The sequence below is a fragment of the Gymnoscopelus braueri genome (assembly GCF_963280865.1).
Source record: "Gymnoscopelus braueri genome assembly, chromosome: 7".
Lineage (NCBI taxonomy): Eukaryota > Metazoa > Chordata > Actinopteri > Myctophiformes > Myctophidae > Gymnoscopelus > Gymnoscopelus braueri.
The window spans coordinates 47,234,041-47,255,243 of NC_137608.1; the positions used below are offsets into that span (position 1 = coordinate 47,234,041).

At 43.9% G+C, this 21,203-nt stretch overlaps 3 protein-coding genes across 3 annotated transcripts in view; all 3 read right to left on the reverse strand.

Moving 5' to 3' along the window:
* LOC308089076 (uncharacterized protein) overlaps window positions 1–7,118 on the reverse strand; it is a 30,697-nt gene extending 23,579 nt beyond the window's left edge. The window contains exon 1 of the mRNA XM_080433649.1: window positions 7,021–7,118. The gene's annotated coding sequence lies outside the window, so the exon portion shown is untranslated. The remainder of the gene's footprint in view (window positions 1–7,020) is intronic.
* Window positions 7,119–16,711: 9,593 nt separating this feature from the next.
* LOC308087841 (E3 ubiquitin-protein ligase TRIM21-like) lies at window positions 16,712–18,355 on the reverse strand (the record flags this gene model as incomplete). Its single annotated transcript, XM_080432036.1, has 1 exon — window positions 16,712–18,355. One exon carries the CDS (start codon window positions 18,353–18,355, stop codon window positions 16,712–16,714), a length of 1,644 nt encoding a protein of 547 aa, XP_080288162.1.
* A 1,433-nt stretch (window positions 18,356–19,788) lies between these two features.
* LOC308087844 (E3 ubiquitin-protein ligase TRIM39-like) overlaps window positions 19,789–21,203 on the reverse strand; it is a 3,561-nt gene continuing 2,146 nt past the window's right edge. Inside the window, exon 2 of the mRNA XM_080432039.1 lies at window positions 19,789–21,203. This exon is cut by the window's right edge and continues 1,468 nt beyond it. Within this exon, the coding sequence (XP_080288165.1) occupies window positions 21,031–21,203 (173 nt within the window). The 3' untranslated portion in view covers window positions 19,789–21,030.

The window sequence follows — 21,203 nt, forward strand, 5'->3', positions numbered from 1 at the left end:
CTGTGCAGAGTGCGAGTGGGGCGGCCACCTGTCTCAGGGGTCACTTTGTAGACAGGATTATCTCCGACCTGCTCTTTCACAATGTAGATGGTCTGCTCCCAGTAGGGTCTAAGCTTACCAGGGCCACCTCTCTCATTGAGGTTACGCACAAGGACTCTGTCTTCAGGCTGAAGAGTCACACCCCTGCTCTTCTTGTCATAGTACTTCTTTCCCTTAGCGCTGGACTGCTGACTGTTTGCATTGGCTATTCGATATGCCTCGATCATTTTTCCTGCCCACTTTTCAGCATATCCTCTGTGGGTCACATCTTCTTCATCTGCTATGAGGCCAAACAGAAGGTCGACAGGGAGACGTGGATGATGGCCATACAGCAAGTAATAAGGGGAAAAGCCGGTGGCTTCGTGCTTTGTGCAATTATATGCATGGACCACATGAGGCAGGTGATCTTTCCAGTTCTCCTTTTCTTTCTCTCCCAGGGTCCTGAGCATCTGTAACAGTGTGCGGTTTAGTCTCTCAACAGGATTACCTTGGGGGTGATAGGGGGAGGTTCTGGAGTGGCCAACGCCGGCTAACTGTCTCAGGGACTTGAACAGCTCGTTCTCAAACTCGCGTCCCTGGTCGTGGTGAAGTTTAGACGGGTACCCGAACTTGGGGATAAAATCGTTGAACAGCTTGTCGGCAGCTGTCTTGCCAGCTTTGTTTCGGGTGGGGTAGGCCTGCGCAAACCTGGTAAAATGATCTATTACTACGAGAATGTACTCACATCCACCACGGGAGGGTTCTAGGTGAAGGAAGTCAATACACACCAGTTCGAGGGGAGAGTTTGATGTAATACTGCCCATGGGCGCTCTTTCATGCACGGCTGGCTTCTTCTGCTTTAGACACGGGCACTTCCTGGTGATGTACTCCTCGATTTCTCTCTTCATGAAAGGCCAGTAGAAGCGCTCTCTTGCTAGAGTCAGGACTTTTTCTACACCGACATGGCCCATGTTGTTATGCAGGTAGGTGAGCGCTAGTTGTCTGTAGGTGGCAGGCAAGACCAGTTGTCTTTGACCGATGGTTTTCCTGTAGAGTAGGCCATCCTCTATGTGTAACTTGCTCCACTCTCTTAAGAGCCTCATGGTGTCTATGTCACAGTTCCCTTTGTTGCACTCTGTTGGTGGTGTGTTGTTCTCCTTTAACTCCATGACTTTTCCAATCGCAGAGTCTGCTCTTTGCTCTCTCACCAGCTCATCGTGGCTAATCGCCTGCAGTGGTTCTACGGGGGGTTGCGGTTGGGATGCTAGGGTGAGGGCTGCGACCCAGGCAATGTCTCTCTGTTCGGCTCTTCGGGTTCCTTCCCATACAGTACACACAGCCTCTTCTGATAGTTCTTCAGAGCACTGTGTCATGAGGATGTTGATGTCAAGGGGACAACGAGAGAGGGTGTCGGCATCAATGTTGCTTTTGCCTGGCCGATATCTGATGTCGAAACGAAAATCAGCTAGCTCTCCCACCCACCGGTGGCCTACTGCGTTGAGCTTGGCGGTACTTAGGACATATGTGAGCGGATTATTGTCTGTGAAGACAGTGAAATGAGGGGCATAGAATAAATAATCCCTAAATTTGTCACATATGGCCCATTTTAATGCCAGGAACTCAAGCTTACCGCTGTGCAGGTGGTAGTTCTGTTCCGCTGGTGTCAATGTGCGTGACCCGTAGGCAATCACTCTCAACTTTCCATCCTGGTGCTGATAAAGGACCGCTCCCAGACCTTTTTGGGACGCATCTGTATGAAGAGTGAAGGGTTGATTAAAGTCTGGGTACGCCAGCACTGGGGGTTCCATCAGCATGTCTACCAGGCGTTCCAGGATCTGCTGGTGTTTCTCCTTCCACTCGATTGGGGTGCGAGAGGACTGTTGGGGGGATTTTGTCTTCGCTCGTGAGGGTTTGGACTGGGGGGTGTCAGACTGTACCTTGAGCAGGTCATACAGGGGCTGGGCTATTCGTGAAAAGTCTTGCACGTAGCTTCTGTAGTAGCTCAGGAAGCCTAGCACTTGTCTGATGTCTCCGACTGTCTTTGGTGTTCTGTGTTTCAGTACTCGCACTGCCTCCAGGTCTTTGGGATCCACCTTCACCCCTTCTGCAGACACCAACCGGCCAACGTATCGGACCTCTTTGCGGAACAGCTCGCACTTCTCTGACTTCAGCTTTACGCCGTGGCGCTGGAGGGCTTGGAGGACTTTGCGCAGCACTTGCACATGCTCATCAAAGGACTTAGAGAAACACAGCACATCATCAAGATAGGGGATGCAGCATTCATCTCTGAGTGTGTCGAGCATCTCCTCCATGCTCCTTTGAAATGCTGCTGGGGCGTTGGATAACCCAAAGGGCATTCTGACCCACTCGTACAGCCCCCAGGGGGTCGTGAATGCTGTCATGTACCTTGATCCTTCTGCAATAAAGCCTTGGTGATAGGCCTTGCCTTGATCGAGTATCGAAAACCAGCCGTACCCTCCCAGTGAGTCAGTGAGATCCTGGATCCGGGGAAGGGGGTGTCGGTCTGGCACTGTCTTGTTGTTTAAGAGCCGGTAGTCGATACACAGGCGCAAAGACCCATCCTTCTTTCTCACACATATGACAGGGGCTGCATAGGGGGATTGGGACTTAACGATCCATTTTTTCACTATTAGCTCTTGAACATATTCCTTCACTTCTTTGTAGAGTGGTTTTGGGATCGATGCGTAGGACTTTTGCACTGGAATGTCATCCTTGAGTCTGATCTCCATCTGTAGTGAGGGAATACAACCGATGTCGCCACTGTCCTGAGCAAAGGCCCCAGACTCCTCACAGAGCACTCTCTTCACCACCTGCTGTTGTTCAGGGCTCAGATGGCTGATATCAACAGGCGGTAGCCAGGGCTCAGTGGGGGTTGTGCTGGGAGAGGCGATGTGGTTAACCTCTGCCGTTACTTTTGTCAGTGTGACATCAGCTCGGTGTGACTCTGCTGCATCTGTCTCAAGGACTTTGGTGACATGTTGGATGACACCCAGGGGCGTTCTCTTTGGCAAGGTGACCTCATGCTTTGAGTGGTTGGAAATGGGCACTTTAACACAAGGCCGCCGTGTGTGGTTGATTTCCAGGAGGCCTTCTCCCACACTCAGCTGTCCTAAAACAGGGTTCTCCTCTGCGGGTTCATACAGGACAAGGGGATCCGAGGTGTCAAAGTTAGGGGGGACCCTGCACCACACATGTATTGCACTTCCTGCTGGAATAACAATATTGTCTCTGCCCACTCTTACTGTGGCTGGGTCACAGAATGTCTTTTGGGGGACCTGGATGAAATTGACCATGGCCTTCACTTGCTCTTCCTCCATTCCGAATGCGCTGCGTAAGAGGCTGACTACTGTGGCTAAAGCAGCACCAGAGCACTCCTGTCTCTTGATGACCTCTTCAAGTACATTGGCTCCTAACAAAGGCTGGGGCATGGGCAACTGGCTGACTAAGAAGGGGGCTTGGACAGTGAGATTTGGGTCATCATTTCCTGTGAGGTTGACGGTGAGCTCCACCCACCCGTCATAAGGTATGAGTTGGCCATTTGCTGCATAGACTTCCAGATCTGCTTCAAGGAGCTCCTGCAGCGATCTCACTGGGTAACTGGGGATGTGAACGTTAGCCCACGCTCTGTCGATTATACTCACCTGTGAGCCAGTGTCAAACAGGACTGTTGCTGGGTGCCCATTGATCAAACATTTCAGCTGGCTTATCTTTCCAACTAGGGGGGCTTGGCATCTGGTGGTACTCTGGCAGGTAAGGGTTAGGGTTGTCTGGGGTTTGGGGTTCTGGGGCAATTTTGGTAGGTGTTTAGGGGTGGGGTTTACTGGTCGGGACTGAAGCTGTGCACCGGTCTCTGGCTGTCCCTCGGCAGAGACCGGGTCTCGTTTCCCTGAAACCTGGTCAGCTTCAGGTATCCCACTGCCCGGTGTCCTGTCTCTCCACACACAAAGCAGTGGTTGCACTCCTGCAGGTTCTGTTCCGTACATTTTGGACAACGAAATGTTCTTCCCCTCGCTTGGAAGGAGGATTGGGGGATGTAACTAGGGGGTGACTGGAAAGGGTGGTGTGATGGGGATTGGGGAAATGCTCGGGCTGGCGATGGCAGGGGAGGGATGTGACTGGGGGGTGGCTGAAAGTGGTGATGTGACGGGGATTGGGGCAACATTTGGGCGGGTGGTGGCATTGAGTGGGCCAACTGGGTGTTGCTTACCTGTTGATCCATTAGAGTGGCCACCATTTGCGTCAGGGTCTCCACCTGTGCACTGAGCTGTTGTATGGTCTGAATGTTCTTGTTGTCTGCAGCGGTGACTCTAGGCTTGTCATCCATCTGTTTATCTCCTGTTTCCACCTTGGCACTGTGAGCGGGTGTTGTCTTTTGACGGGGAAGCTGGCCGAGTCTGCGCTGATGTTCATTCTCGTCGTTGATCATCTTTGTCATTTGGCCGAGGATTTCCTCATCAGTGACTTGGCTGTTAGAGACGAGGGGTCTCAGTCTCTGCCGGAGGTCTGCGTGTTTTGCTCCCAGGCCCTGATAGATTGAATTGAGAAAGACCTCTTGGATGGTTTTAGGATCATAAGAGATGTCTGTGTTGGCCTGCTTTGACTGGAAAAGGAGTCTCTGCTTGAGTCCAATCATGCGGTACAGGAACTGCTGGGGTGGCTCTTGTTCAGCTTGCCGGGCGCACATTAACTCCTGAAACATCTCAGTAGTTGCCTTCTCCCCAAGATGGGACCTGAGGAAGACCTTGAGTTCAGGGACAGCCAAATCATCTTTGTTTGACAACATGTCCTTGAATGTGCCTGGTTTGATGATTCTCAGCACGCTGCGGACCACCTCGGCGTCTGTGAAACCATCTTTGACTCCTTCATCCATCTGCTTACTGATGCTATTGTAGCTAATGTCAGAGCTCTGGTCCCCAACTTGGCCCCCATGCACCTTAAACTCTCTGCGCTGGAGATAGGGAAGGTCTCTTAAGGGAACCATCCTCTCTGGTGTGCTCTGTGAAGGGGGGTATGACACTGATCCACCTTGGTGGTTGTGTGTAGGGGCGGGGGAGGTAGCTGTAGCTTCACAATGTCTCAGTTTCTTACCCAGTTCTTCATACAGTATTCTCAGTTCCTCTACTGGCTGGTTGGTTGCGTTAACAGGGGGGTTGGAATGGGGATGGGGTTGCATAATGGTGCTGTTGATCTGGGGGTCGGGTGGTAGTGGTGTGTGGTCTGGTGGGGCGGTGTGGACGGGGGGGTTGGAATGGGGTGGCATAATAGTACTGTCGATCTGGGGGTGAGGTGGTGGTAAGTGGTCTGAAAGGGAGGGGGTTGGGTTGGTACTGGGTACCACATGTGGCGTTTCAACTGGCAATTCTGCATCAATTATTATCTTTCCTATCACGTCATTCAGCATCATCAGTTTGCCCAAGCCTTCATCCTCACTTCCTAGCAGGGCTTCAGACTGCATGCAGGAGATGACATAGTCCATGCATCCTTCCTCATCAGTTGGGCTCAACTGATCGATGTCGGTGGTGTCAGTTGCAAGGTCCCTTGCAACCTGGTAGATGTTGGCACCTGAGAGTTTAAACAACTTCCTTTTGATGGCCCACACCAGCTCCTTCCGTGCTTGGGACATGGTGTGTGTTGCTCTGATGGTAAGGCGATGTCTCGTTGTGGTGAATGCTGGTTTGGTAAACCAGCAGCGTTGCTCCTTGGCGACTGACGTCTGTTGACCTCACGATTCAGCAGTGCGGCTCCCTGGCGAGGAGATCTTTTTCCTTATCTCCCCCTATGGACACCCACTGGCTGACTCCTGGTCTGCAGTCACGTCTCGTCACCTCGGTCTCGTGGTTCTGGTATCACTAGATCAGCTTCCATCCAGTAGGTGGCGCTGATCCCGGACGAGCCCCCACAATTTGTTACGGGTCCCAAGCTAGATTGGGTACCACAGCAACAGTATTGAATTTTGGTTCAATGCCTCACTGGTCTCAGTCTCTGAAAAACAGTATAAACAGGCACTGGAATGAAGACATGAACCGTTCACTTGCGTTCCTAATTTTCCTCTGAGGAAAGGGGGGAGGCACCCAGACCTTAAAGGGGATCCTCAGGCAACACCTGCTGCACACACAAAGGTTCCGCTTCTCATTCCAAGTGACCTACAGTGAATTACTACTGATATTATTTTGGTTGGTGACCATAGGAATAATAAAAATGAAAGTACTGGACAATACTAAATAATAAAGTGCATACACATTTTCGAAAAAAATAGAAGTTACTTCACAAGTTGCTTCACAATTGTGAGGGTATCACATATGTCTACATTGCACCATTAATATTACATACAGACGTTATTTAAGAAAATAGATTTTTGTTTCGTAAACCCCATCTCCGTGTCTGCTGCGAGACAAGGGTTGACTTTTTTTTTGTCTGAATGAGCTAGTCTCCGCCTACTCAGATCATGCTGTGCTCTGATTGGCTAGAATTCAGCTTCAAAAAGCTGATGGCTAGAAAGACAAAAAAGAAAACAGCTTTAAGGATGAGGTCTGGGGATGAGGTCTGGGGAGCTTTTAAAAGTTCATAAAAAATGTAAAAAGCTGATTTGCATAGAGATAACATTGAAAATAAATGCTGATTCATTGTTCAGCTTCCCTTTGGTGTGAACACAGCATTAGGGTACATATAGCACAGCTCCTCCACACAGACGAACTGCCTATAACAGCTGAAATACAGAAGCAATATTTATCAAGTTGTTTGACTTTGCTCTTTGTCATGCCACCGATTACCAAGATGTCCTGGCCTCGTGGTCAGTTTATACACACACACACACACACACACACACACACACACACACACACACACACACACACACACACACACACACACACACACACACACACACACACACACATGAAATAAGAACCACGGCAATTTAAAAAAATATGCGTTTTTGGTCTGTATTCTGTACAGAAAAGCTTATGTAGCCTATATGCTCACCTGTCAATGTCTGTAAGTCCTTTCTGTTTATTAAGAATCCTGTTGATTTAAAGTGAAGTTGTTAAAAGAGAACGTAGCTCTGTTGTCAGACACACTGCTGTGGTTTTAACTTTCGTTTTTGATACGTCATTGAGATTATGCAACAGCAGCAGTTAACCCTTAACTGGTGTCGTCTTTCATGATGTGTGTTCAATTATCCAAGCCATAGGGCTAGAGAAAAGTGAATTATTATTGTTCATAGTAATGTGCTTTTATAATTCTTTAGGATATACCAAAATATTCTAATTAAGTCAAGTCTAGATGGAACCAAGTAGACAGTTGCAGGCCACTGTCTCTGTAAGTCATAAATTCCTACCCCCACTACCAGTTGGGGGTTCTAAACAAAGAAGCCCTACATTCCGGCGGGGGTAGGGTTGTAGACAAGGGACAAGGGCTTTGTGTGAGAACAAAGCCAAATGGTTGACTGGACAGATAGCAAAGATGCAGTCTGGCTCCACCGTGACAGGAAATGGCAAGGAATCGCAAGGCTTTGTGGGTAACCGGAACTTCCTGTTGCTAGAGGCGGACCTTGTGTGAGAAGTTTATAAATTAGGAAGGTCTCAGAACAGAGACTCAGATTCTAATAAGTAACTATGCCATGGGTTGTCCCTCGAATATGGGTTCTTGAGTGACCCATTGATCATCTGGAAGAGAGTGGAAAGTCAATAGTAAGTAAAGCATTGTAAATGATTGTATGTTTGATGTGTTCATAATGGGATGAAGTCATATCTTAATACTGTGAATGTTCTGTGCTTGTTTTCTCTCTTACCAGGTTTTATTACCTATTTACCTAAATGTATTGTATGTGTTATTAGTAAAATAAATCACCTTAAAAGACATTTGGTACGAGTAATGCCTTAGACTCACTCCTCTCTCTACCCTTTCATTTGGGCTTAGTAACCGTTGTTTAACTCTGCACAAAGCAGAAAACTAGGTTGGCTATAAAAGTGAACAGTAATAAAACTATCGTAATCTCCGGAGGAGATTAGCTAGAGTTTAAGTGATTAAACTGTAGTGTCTCTTAAGAGAGACATCTATGAGTTTAAATTGATTAACCGTGTTATACGTGGTATAACACAGTAATAAACTATTGATAGTCTCAGGGAAACTTATCTGAGTTTAGTAATTGGAACTCTGCTTGTTACACGGTAATAAGGCTGTAGTGTCCTCGTGGGGGGCATCTTAGAGTTAATAAGCGAATGACACTATGTTTGAACTCCGCTTATTACAGAGTTATTAAACTATTAATGCCTCTGTGGGAGGCTTTACTGAGTTTAAAGCGTTTAATTACGCATTTATTAAACTATGCTGGTTTTTAATAAGGCCTTCAGAGTTTAAGTATTAATTACCTAGTCATTAAACTACTAGATTTCTTTCGAGTTTAAGTGTTACGCAGTAATTAAAGAAATTACCAAGTCATTAAACTACTAGATTATCTTTCGAGTTTAAGTGTTACGCAGTAATTAAAGAAATTACCAAGTCATTAAACTACTAGATTATCTTTCGAGTTTAAGTGTTACGCAGTAATTAAAGTAAAATTACATAGTAATTGAGTGTTACAGAGTAATTAAACAATTATGAACCCTTGGAGCCTATGTGATTCTAGAAAGGTATTAGGTCAGTCCTGTAAGCGGATCACATAATTGTATGATCCTGCCAATAGTCTGATGGTGAAAACCATTAGAGGCTGGATTTAATGTGTGTTATCTAGTGAGATAACATAGCATAAAAATCTCCTATAGCCTTAGGAGGAAAGACGCACTGTCTCTTTAAGATGAGAAGTGAGTCGTAACAAAATAAAATACTTATTAGCCTGGTTATGGGACAGGTTTAATATAGGTTTTATCAGCACCAAAGGTGTCGGTGTGGGGCTGAGAGGGTCTCAAACTAAAACAGCCTGCAGGAGTCATCGAATCCACGGAGGACAGGGGACGCGGAGCCGGCGGAAAGGACGGAGACAGCTGTTGCTTGAAAAGGACAGCTACTATTGTCGAGACCGTACGGGCGCTACCGTGAGGAGCCTACCGGGGAGAGACTCAACCAGGTTGCTATGAAACAAAGCCCCACAGTTTGCAAAAAGTGTGGAGAAAGGACTGTAGATTTGGGGATGCTGCGTGCCAACAAATTCTATTGACTGAGCTAGGAGTAAGGAGCTGAGGGAGAAGCTAGAAGCTAACCACAGGTTATGTAGCTATAGGCTACCGTTAAAAGTTTGTTTAGCGTACCAATAAGAGGGTTTAGGGATAACGCTATCCGACCTGAGAGCTACCTTTAGCGTGGCTAGCTAAGCTAAGCAGTTCTATTGTCTAGCATATTAGTGCTAGCTGCTAGCTAACTGCCATTATTGACAGAGAGGTGATTGTTGCCCCTGACCTGGGTGGTGGGGAAATACAATTAGCATTATCTTTGTTGGAGACAGAAGGTCTGTCCCCCCTTTGTTTACTGATAAGGGTTGGGGGAGGATTCTGCCAGTGTAATACACTGTTTAACCAGACTTTATGATAGACTGATACTGTGAGTAACTAGATGATTAGTGTACAAGAACAGGGGATCAATGGTAATCATTGTGGGTTAAATACTAGAATGTACATTGGTAGAGCAAAATATATCCTATCCAGTATTAATTAACAAAATTAACTAATGTAAGTAGACCATTAAAAGGCTTCTTGCGTGGAATGCTGATAGGGTGGGTGCTATTTTACAGGTTAAATACAGTGTTAATTAATTATTGTTGTTATATAGCTAAAGGCTGAAACAACACTGTTACTTGCTAAAAATAACTGACGATTACTGTCACAGCCCTTTGAATTAAGACTAACTAACAGACCTTTTACCCAAACAGGGGAGATGGAAGTGTTAGCTGAGTTAATAGGGAAGTGCGAAGCAGCTCAAGCAGTTTTTAGGAGGGAAGTAAAGTTTATTGTCCTGCTGGATTTACCAAAAGAAAGGGCGGTAAGGGAGCTAAGAGCCGAATTAGCTAGATTCCTTAAGGTTGTTACATATTCTATCGCCATACTAGAAATTGATGAAGAAAGTTCATCTGAGATCTGCAGGATGCAGGATGACTGTTGCCAAGAGTATGACGAAACATTGAAGCAGGTCTGGTTTGAAGCGGCCCAGGAAGAATATGGGTCCCGCTTCACACATCCCAAAGTGGGTGAACTCCCTGCTGTGAGGGAGGGGGGTAGGGATGTCACACCTACAGATGGACCAGCAGCTGCTGCCATGTTGGTCGCAGAACTGGCAGCCAGGAGAGCAGCTTCGATGGACAACGCGGCGGAGGGATATCTCCTCATGACGACACGCTGGGAAAGCGCAGAGGACGTCGCTTCCAACCCACTCTTCACGACGGAGGTTCCAGAGGACGTCGCTACCAACCCACTCTTCACGAGGGCGTCAGAGGACGCCACTGCTGCGACAGACGTCGCCACCAATCCACTCAACACAGAGGGGTGCCAGCGACTGGAGGTCACTGAACCAGGAGAGACCCCATTCCACGCTGCAATCAAGAGAGAAGCTGCAAAGGTGCCACTGGTGATCGATGGAGCTGGACCGGGAGACGAAACGCCGTCGGAGGCCGCGGGGGACGCAGAGGACGTCGCTTCCAACCCACTCTCCACGGCGGAGGTTCCAGAGGGAGCCAAAGTCGCAGAACTGACGGCCAGCAGAGTGCCATCAGACGGCGTTGCTGCTGCTGCAGACCGAGCTGCAGAGGAGATCCATCCAGAGGGCGCCGCTACTAGAGACGTCGCCACTAGGAAAGCTGCACCAGGGGACGAGACGCCGTCGGAGGCCGAGGGGTGCCAAGAGGGCGCCTCTACAACGACGGAGGTCTCCACGGACCCTCGCAACGCAGAGGGGAGCCAGCCACTGGAGGTCGCTGCACCAGGAGAGGAGCCGGCGAGGGCGTCAGAGGACGCCACTGCTGCGACGGACGTCGCCGCCAGCCCACTCAACACGGAGGAGAAGCACGCCGACGCTACCACACCAGGGCGGAGGACCGGCCAACCGGGGGGTCCATCCAAGCGCCTGTCTCACAAAGGTGGCAGGGGACCAGCTACCAGCGGACCGGTGGCGTTCGAGAAGGAAGCCGAGTCGCCTGGCAAGGGTGGCGTTCGCTCCAAGCGCCCGTCTAAGAAAGGTGGCAGGCAGATGGCCCAAAGCAGACCAGTCAGGCCTGTCAAGGGTGGCGTTCGCTCCAAGCGCCCGTATAACCAAGGTGGCAGGCGGCAAGCCGGAGGCAGATCGGTCGGGTCTGTCCGAAAACGGGGACTGGGCGCCAGACCAGCTCCCCCAAAACCCCTCAGAAAGAAGTCTGAGTGGGCAAATCTTGGCATCCGTGCGCCTGCTCGGGAAGAGAGGGGCAGGGTGCTACGTCAGGTCATTTCAGTTCTTACCGCCAGGATCCAGGCAAAGAGAATGCGTCGTCCTGGTGGGGCTGGAATAACTAGAAGAAAAAAGGTGAAGATTAAAGATAAGTTAACTATCCCTTCTCCACCCTCTGGCCACCCGCGCAGGGAAGCTGGGTGGCCACGCTCTTTCTTGGCAGCGGCCGAGAAGAACCCCCAGAAGGGGGTTGCTAGGAAAGCAATCCCACTGGAGGCCGGGAGTGCCAGCAAAGTGACGCTGGCGAACGAACTGACATTTGCACTGCCACCCTCAGAGTAAGGGAGCAGTGCGGATGATAAGCGAAAAAGATACCAGCATGGTGTCTAAAAAATCGAAATGTCTTATTTGAGCGACTGTTTACTTAGGAATTTCGAGAGATATTGTGTAAATGAATGTATCATTTGTAGTGTTTACGATATTACCAGAAGAAATAACTTGCATAATGAAATGTATTAATTTACTGCCGAAAATATGCCACTAAGTCAAAATGCAACAATAATTTGGAAGGTTCTTCCATAACAACAAAATTATTCAGTACTGATGTGGACTCATGATCTGAGCAATCAGGCCCTTTTGAATTATTATTTGTTGATTGTATAAAAAGCATTTGGGATGTGGGCTGGAGGTTTAAATGCAGAGTGAAGTTTCTTAAAGGTAAGATTGTAGATCAGCCATTTTAAAATCTTTTAAATCCTTTGCCCAAGTTACAATGTCAATTACCATGGCAACATGCCCTAAATAGGACATTGACTTACTAGGGAAAAAAGTGGGAGGAGGAAAGTTTTCCAAAACAATTTGAATTCCTAAAAAAGTTTGAAAATTACAAATTGAGAAAGTTAAGAAGCCAAAGAAGCTCACCGAGAATGGTGTTAGTAGAGGTTGGTTGTGAGAGAACTGAACATGGTTCAGTTATCTCAGGTGGCAGGTGTTCAATTATCCAAGCCATAGGGCTAGAGAAAAGTGAATTATTATTGTTCATAGTAATGTGCTTTTATAATTCTTTAGGATATACCAAAATATTCTAATTAAGTCAAGTCTAGATGGAACCAAGTAGACAGTTGCAGGCCACTGTCTCTGTAAGTCATAAATTCCTACCCCCACTACCAGTTGGGGGTTCTAAACAAAGAAGCCCTACATTCCGGCGGGGGTAGGGTTGTAGACAAGGGACAAGGGCTTTGTGTGAGAACAAAGCCAAATGGTTGACTGGACAGATAGCAAAGATGCAGTCTGGCTCCACCGTGACAGGAAATGGCAAGGAATCGCAAGGCTTTGTGGGTAACCGGAACTTCCTGTTGCTAGAGGCGGACCTTGTGTGAGAAGTTTATAAATTAGGAAGGTCTCAGAACAGAGACTCAGATTCTAATAAGTAACTATGCCATGGGTTGTCCCTCGAATATGGGTTCTTGAGTGACCCATTGATCATCTGGAAGAGAGTGGAAAGTCAATAGTAAGTAAAGCATTGTAAATGATTGTATGTTTGATGTGTTCATAATGGGATGAAGTCATATCTTAATACTGTGAATGTTCTGTGCTTGTTTTCTCTCTTACCAGGTTTTATTACCTATTTACCTAAATGTATTGTATGTGTTATTAGTAAAATAAATCACCTTAAAAGACATTTGGTACGAGTAATGCCTTAGACTCACTCCTCTCTCTACCCTTTCATTTGGGCTTAGTAACCGTTGTTTAACTCTGCACAAAGCAGAAAACTAGGTTGGCTATAAAAGTGAACAATGTGGCAAAGTGCAGATAAAGTGCAGAACACACACACACACACACACACACACACACACACACACACACACACACACACACACACACACACACACACACACACACACACACACACACACACACACACACACACACACACACACACACACACACACACACAGTGGTGTAAAAAGTAAAAGTCCGGAATTCAATGTATTTGAATAAAAGTACAAAAGTATTGGTATGAAAATGTACTTAAAGTAGGCTACAACAAGTAGAAAGTACTCATTATGCAGAATGTCCCATTTCACAAGTTTCCAAATGTAAAAAATGTATTCAAATCTTTTGAAAATAGCAGATCTACAAGCTCACAATGCGTCGCATCGCGATGCATTGTGAGCTTGTAGATCTGCTATTTTCAAATGGCCAAAATGTGTATAGGGCTGAAGTGGTTAATGTATGTTTTGTAATGATAATCAAAAGTAACTAGTAACTAAAGTTTTCAAATAATTGTAGTGGAGTAAAAAAGTATAATATTTGCCTCTGAGATGTAGTGGAGTAGAATTAAAAGTACTGAACATTGGGAATACTACTGTGAAGTAAAAAATACCTCATAATTGTACTTAAGTACAGTACTTGAGTACATGTACTTAGTTACTTTACACCACTGCACACACGCCTTAGCTTAGACACAAAATTAGTACCTTCGCTTGTATGCAAATATTGATTGATTGATGTAGTTTATTTAGTAAGACATGAGAATAGTACATGACAGTATATAACAGTACATGGAAGTACGAATTCAGAATACAAGGTCTACTAAACTGGAACTCTCATTAAGCACGCAGCTTGTTTAAGATGAGAACCCCATGCACACAAATCATGATGACATAAGAGACAGACAGATATACACACTACTATACAGAATGTCATACAATCAGTTTTCAGGTTACTGGTATGAAGAGAGAAAAAAATATATATATACAAAAGAGGAAAATGCGCCCATACCCTAGGTGGGGTTGGCGAAAGGGCCTACTCTGTGTGGAGTTTGCATGTTCTCCCCGTGTCTCCTAGGGTAGTTAATACCCTCACAAAAACATGTAGTAATCCTGGTCGCTATACCGCCTCCCCCATGACAGCCGGGGCGCCTGATGGAGGGGAAGGGAACTGGTTGGAATAACGTGTTCCTTCCACGCGCTAAGTCCAACCAGGGAAACTCCCCCCTGTCAGGTGACAAGAAGGTCAGTTGGCTCTCATGCCTGAAGGAAGCATGAGCTCGGCCCTGGCCTCCCTACTGTGGGGGACTGGTGTAGTGCTGGTGTAGGGCGGGTGTAGCGCCCAGGATCACTTAGGAAATTGGCACCGGGTGAAAAAAATGGGTTACAAAAATCGCGGGATAAAAAATTTAGGAAAAAAAAAAAAAAGAGGAAAATGAAGGAGGGGGGGTAGGGGGGGGTAGGTTAAGACTTAGACAGGGGCCATTTTCGAATTGCAGCCTCCTGAAGGTGTATCTTTAGGGCAGTTTTGAAAGTGAGTAGGGTTTTACACTCCTTTATTCCTTTTGGTAGGGCATTCCACATTTTTGATGAATAGCATGAGAACGAGTTAATTCCCTTAGTTGAGCCAAATCTGGGTTGAACATGATTTGTGGAGCTGCCTCTGGTGTTATGATCATGGACTTCATTAACATTTTGGAAGTATTTTGACAAATACAGGGGGATCCCAATGTTGTGGTGTATCTTGAAGACCAGATCCATAGCAAGTTGCTGTACTCTGTCCTCAACCCTAAGCCATCCAATCCTAGCAAAATGAGCAGGGGTTAGATGGGTTTTGTGATTGAGGCCAAGTAGCCTTACAAGTTTGTTTTGGGATGTTTGGAGCCTTGTTTTTAAGGCCTTGGAGGTGTTGTGATACCATGAAGTGCATGCATAATCATAATGACCTTGAATGAGGGCCCCTGCAAGAATCTTCAGAGTATTCTTACTGACTAGACGATCAATCCTCCACAAATAGCGTGTTGTGGTTGACCTTTTTGATAACTTTTTCTGCGTTTTTGTTACCAGAGAGATTTGCCAATAACATTGAAATCATTGGAAAAAGTTAGAATTATATCATTTCTTATGAACAAAATAATACATCTATCATGCCACCCTTAAAATACACCCTGCCACCCTCTCACTACCTAAGGTATTATTATCTATAATCAACACTGTCAGCAGTAATGTCAAATATCAAAAGTTGAAGATTTAGGATTAAAATAAGTTTATTTATAAAGATAGAAAGAGGTTTTATTTCCCCCACATCATACAAGTAGTACATGCAGCGACATGTGACATGCTCCGCAGCCTGTGCTAACAATATAGTATAATATTAGCAAACAAGCTAAAATAACAGGTTATATTACATGATACTGTATTATTGATTGATTGATTGATTGATCAATTTATTGAAAATGAATTAAAAAGGATAAAAACATAAGAAAGCCGAAAGGCTTGTTTCCATTGAGACAGGGAGCAACAACACAAATACAAAACAGAGACCAAACTAAATACAAAAACTAAACAAAAACATAAACATAAATGGCACACGATCAAGTATAAATCTACAAGTATAAACCAGACAAAGCTGGTCTCAACCCAAGTGCATAAAAAGTGAGTCTTTGGTTCCATTTGTACTCTCTCAGAATTCAATTAAGGTGAAATCCATAGCATTGTAATGAATCAAATATTAATGTTAATAGAATAATATAAGTAAAGCGTTCTCTTAACAAAAAAAACAAAAAAACACTGAATAAAAAATTAAAAACAACAAAATAAATGTGTTTGCAGACTACATACTGTAGCTACAAATGTAAAGTAATTCATCATTAACATCAGCTGCATACTGTAAAATAATGTATTATTAACATCAGAATCATTGCTTGTCTCTATAGACAAAGCACTGTTTCCCAAACAGTGGGACGGGACCCATATGTGGGTCTCGGACCAATTGTTATGGGTCACGAGTGAATACCCCTTTATTTGTTTCCTACATTATGTTTTTAATTATTCTTTTTTGAAAAGGTTTAAAAAAAATAGAAAGAACATTTTTCATAGTTTAAAGAAAAATTCAAACGTTTAAAAAAAAATCTATTTAGAAGCAAATAAATACTTTTAAGTGGTGATAATAGCCGATCTACAAGCTCACAACACGTCGCGATGCAACGTGTTGTGATCTTGTAGATCGGCTATTTTCACTAGTTTGGGTCCCGGGGAGACATAAAAGTTCTCTTTTGAGCCTCGAGCAAAAAAAGTTTGGGAAACACTGCTCTAAAGTACAAAACAGATTTTTACCTAAAATCTTCAAAGGGGAATGCCATTTGCAAACCGCATTAGTCTTTTCAGACATGTTGTTAAATGAATTAAAGTTCTTAAAATATAATTATAAGAACATTTAATTTAACAATATTGGATGGATTTGACATTTTGATGAAAAAAGCTAACATGAACCTTAAATATACACACTTGTCTTAAATCACAATGAATCTTTTAATGGAAAGCTGAGGATTAGTTTAATGTGTGTAATTGACAGGAGAGATAGTCAGAGGAACAGAGTTTGTACCACTATTGTTGTTATGTGGATTGAAGAGTGGATAGAGTTTCTCAGTGAAGGTGCAGCCAGTGAAAGAGTAGAGATGAACTCTGGCCTCCACATCATAAAAGGAGACCAGACCCTCCTCATAATCCACAAACACTCCCACTTTCTGGATCTTCTCTCTTACAGTGAGGAGGACAGGAGGGTCAGCAGCAGCCTTGTTGTACTCATTTCCATTCCTCAACCCTATAGTCCAGTAACCCTTGTTCGGTATCAATGTGATTCCTCCCTTCCTGTCGATGGACTCTCTGGCCACTCCTAAAGTCCAGTCAGTATTCCCTTTAACTTGAATCTCATAGTAAAACCTCCCTGAGGAGAAGCTTTGTTTTCCTAAGACAGAAAACCTCTTAGAGAATCTCCCTGTGTTGTCTGGAAGGTTCTTCTTTACATCTCCATGACTCACTTGTTTTCCATCCTCAGACAGGATGAGTTCACACTGTGCTGTATCAGGGTCCAGAGTTACCTCCACTGCATATTGCTGGATCCTCCTCAGCTCAGCATCACACAGCTTCTCCATCTCTTTACTGAGTGTCTTCTCCAGCTGAGCCACAGCTGTCCTCACAATCTCCACATATGAAGACTGATGGACATAGACCTTTGTCCAGTCCTTGGTGGGTGGAGGGGTGTTGATGGATGTGAGGTTCTGGAGGAAGTGGAGGTGGTCTTCAGTGTGTGAGAGCTGCTTCACCTCAGAGCTTCTCTTCTTTAACTCAGTTATTTCCTGTTCCAGCTCTTTAATAAAGCCTTCAGCCTGTTTCTGTGTTTCTTTCTGTTTCTCTTCAATCACATCAATGACCTCAGCCTGGCTTCTCTCAATACAGCTCACCAGAGCAGTGAAGACCTGCACACTGTCTGCTATCTCTCTGTCTGCATCTTTCTTGCTGAGCTCTACTGAGTGTTTCACCTCCTGAATCTTCTCTTGTCTCTCCTGGATCATCTTCTGAACGTCAGCCTCTGTCTTTCCCAGCTCTGCCTTCTTTCCTTCATATTCCTCTTTCAGAGATGTAATTCGATGTAACCTGTGGTCTGACTCAGTGCAGAACTGACAAACACACATGTTGTCAGTCTTACAGAACAGCTCCAGAGGTCTGTCATGTTTCTTACACATAATGTCTTCCAGGTTCTTTACAGGGTCGATTAGTTTGTGTCGTTTTAACGCTGTGACTCTCTGATGAGGCTCCAGGTGAGTCTCACAGTAGGACGTCAGACACACCAGACAGGACTTAAGAGCCTTGAGCTTGGTCTCAGTGCAGACGTCACATGACACTTCATCTGGTTTAGCAGGTTCCTGGATCGTGTTGGATGTATTTTTCAGCTGCTTTGACTTCCTGAACTGATCAACCATCTCAGAAATGAAAGTATTGACAAAGATATCTGGTCTTTTATAGAACCTTTTGTTACATAGTGGACACAGACATACATCATTAGTGTCCCAGTAATGTGTGATGCAGGTTTTGCAGTAGTTGTGTCCACATGTAGTGGAGATTGGATCAGTGAACACATCCAGACAGATAGAACACAGGAACTGCTCTTCAGACAGGAGACTGCTGGCAGATGCCATTTATACACACTGAGAACAAAAGTGAAAGTCATGTCAGTTGTAATTGTATAGCATTTCATACCAGTTAGACTTAATGCACTTCACATAATTATAATGATATACTTACTATTACAACCAAACACACACACACACACACACACACACACACACACACACACACACACACACACACACACACACACACACACACACACACACATATACAGAGGTCTAGTGTTCCATAGTGACTAAATGCACCACTAAATGCAATTTAGAGTCAAATGTTGTTCTTAAAGGATACTTCTTATTTATACCAAAACCCTTATCAAGCTAGTATACATAATATTTGTATTGTATTTTGAATCAATGCAAACACACTTTGACTTAACCTCACTGAAACACTTCATTGAGACAATTATGTAGAAGCAAATAAAATAAGAACCACAGCAAATTATAAAAAGAGTTATTTTTGGTCTGTAATCTGTGCAGAAAAGCTTATGTAGCCTATGCTCACCTGTCAACTCTGTAGTCCTTTCTGTTTATTAAGAAAGCTGTTGATTTGAAGTGAAGTTGTTAAAAGAGAACGTAGTCACATTGCTGTGGTTTTTACTTTATTGACACGTCATTGAGGTTATGCAACAGCAGCAGTTAACCCTTAACTCGTGTCTTCTTTCATGATGTGGCAAAGTGCAGATAAAATGCAGAACACACACACACACACACACACACACACACACACACACACACACACACACACACACACACACACACACACACACACACACACACACACACACACACACACACACACACACACACACACACACACACACACACACACACACACACACACACACACATTTAGGGCCCAACTCTACAGTATTAGGATGAAGATCCTGTGAGGATCAAAACGTCAACTCAATAAAGTTGAGTTGAAGGCTCTACCTCTTTAAATATTAGTTTCTTTAGTCTAACACCCACTGTCGATGTGTGTAATTAGGCATTTATTTGCAGAATAGGTCAAGACTGTTCAAAGAGTCTTGAAGCCTTAGACACAACATGAATACCTTCGCTTGTATGTAAATAACATTGAAATAATTGGAAAGAGTTATTATATCATTTCTTATGGAACAAAATAATACATCTATCATGCCACCCTTAACCCATTTAGGCCTGGAACCCCATTATGTAACTCTACCTTTCAAGCCGGGTTAGGCTGTTATATACAGTATATAGCAACATATTTTTTTTAATCAGCCTCAGGTCTTAATGGGTTAAAATACACCCTGCCACCCTCTCACTACCTAAAGTATTATTATCTATAATCAACACTGTCAGCAGTAATGCCAAATATCAAAGTTCAAGATTTAAGATTAAAAGAGGTTTATTTAGAAAGAGGTTTTATTTTCTCCTCATCATATAAGTAGTACATGCAGTGAAATGTTGGTGTGACATGCACCGCAGACTGTGCTAACAATATAGTATAATATTAGCAACAAGCTAAAATAACAGGTTATATAACATTATACTGTATTATTGATTGATTGAGCACTTTATTGAAAATGAATAAAAAGGATAAAAACACAAGAAAGCCCGAAGCTTGTTTCCATTGTGGTCCTTTTGATGCAAGGAGCAACAACACAAATACAAAACTGAGACAAAAACTAAATACAAAAACAAAAAAATAAAAATAAACATAAATTAGGTTATTTATGATACAGACATGTGAGCTTGTAGAGCGGTTATTTTTGCCACATAACAATTAAGTATAAACCAGAGAAAGCTGGACCCAACCCAACCCAAGTGCATAAAGAGTGAGTATTTGGTTCTATTTGTACTCTCAGAATTCAATTAAAGGTGAAATCCATAACATTAGAGTGAATCAAATATTAATGTTAATGTTAATAGAATAATATAAGTAAAGCGTTCTCTTAACAAAAAAAAAACAAAAAAACACTGAATAAAAAATGCTAAACAACAAAATAAGTGTTATGTGCAGGCTACATATTGTAAAGTAGTTCATCATTAACATCAGCTGCATACTGTAAAATAGTTTATCATTAACATCATAATCATTGCATGTCTCTATAGAGACAGAGCACTGTTTCCCAAACAGTGGATCGGGACACGAAAGTGGGTCGTGGACCAATTTTTATGGGTCACGAGTGAATACCCCTTTATTTTTAGTTTCCTACATTTTGTTTTTAATTATATATTTTTTCAAAAGGTTTTCAAAAAATGCATACTTTTTCATAGGTTAAAAACAAATCCACACGTTTTTTTTTATAATTCCATTAAAATTAAATATTTAGAGGAAAAAAATACTTTTAAGTAGTGAAAATAGCAGATCTACAGGCTCACAACACGTCGCGATGCGACGTGTTGTGAGCTTGTAGGGTCTCTTTTGGGTCTCGAGCTAAAACGTTTGGGAACCACTGCTCCAAAGTACAAAATAGATTTTTCACCTAAAACCTTCAATGGAGAACGCCATTTGCCAACCATATTACATTAGTCTTTTTAGACATGTTGTTAAATGAATTGAAGTTCTTAAAATATAATTGTTAGAATATTTAATTTAACAATTGGATGGATTTGATAGTTTGATGAAAAAAAGCTAACATGAACCTTAAATATACACACTTGACTTAAATCTCAATGAATCTTTTCATGGAACGCTGAGGATTAGTTTAATTCATTTAATTGACAGGAGAGATGGTCAGAGGAACAGAGTTTTTACCACTATTGTTGCCACATGGATTGAAGAATGGATAGAGTTTCTCAGTGAAGGTGCAGCCAGTGAAAGAGTAAATATGAACTCTGGCCTCCACATCATAAAAAGAGACCAGACCCTCCTCATAATCCACAAACA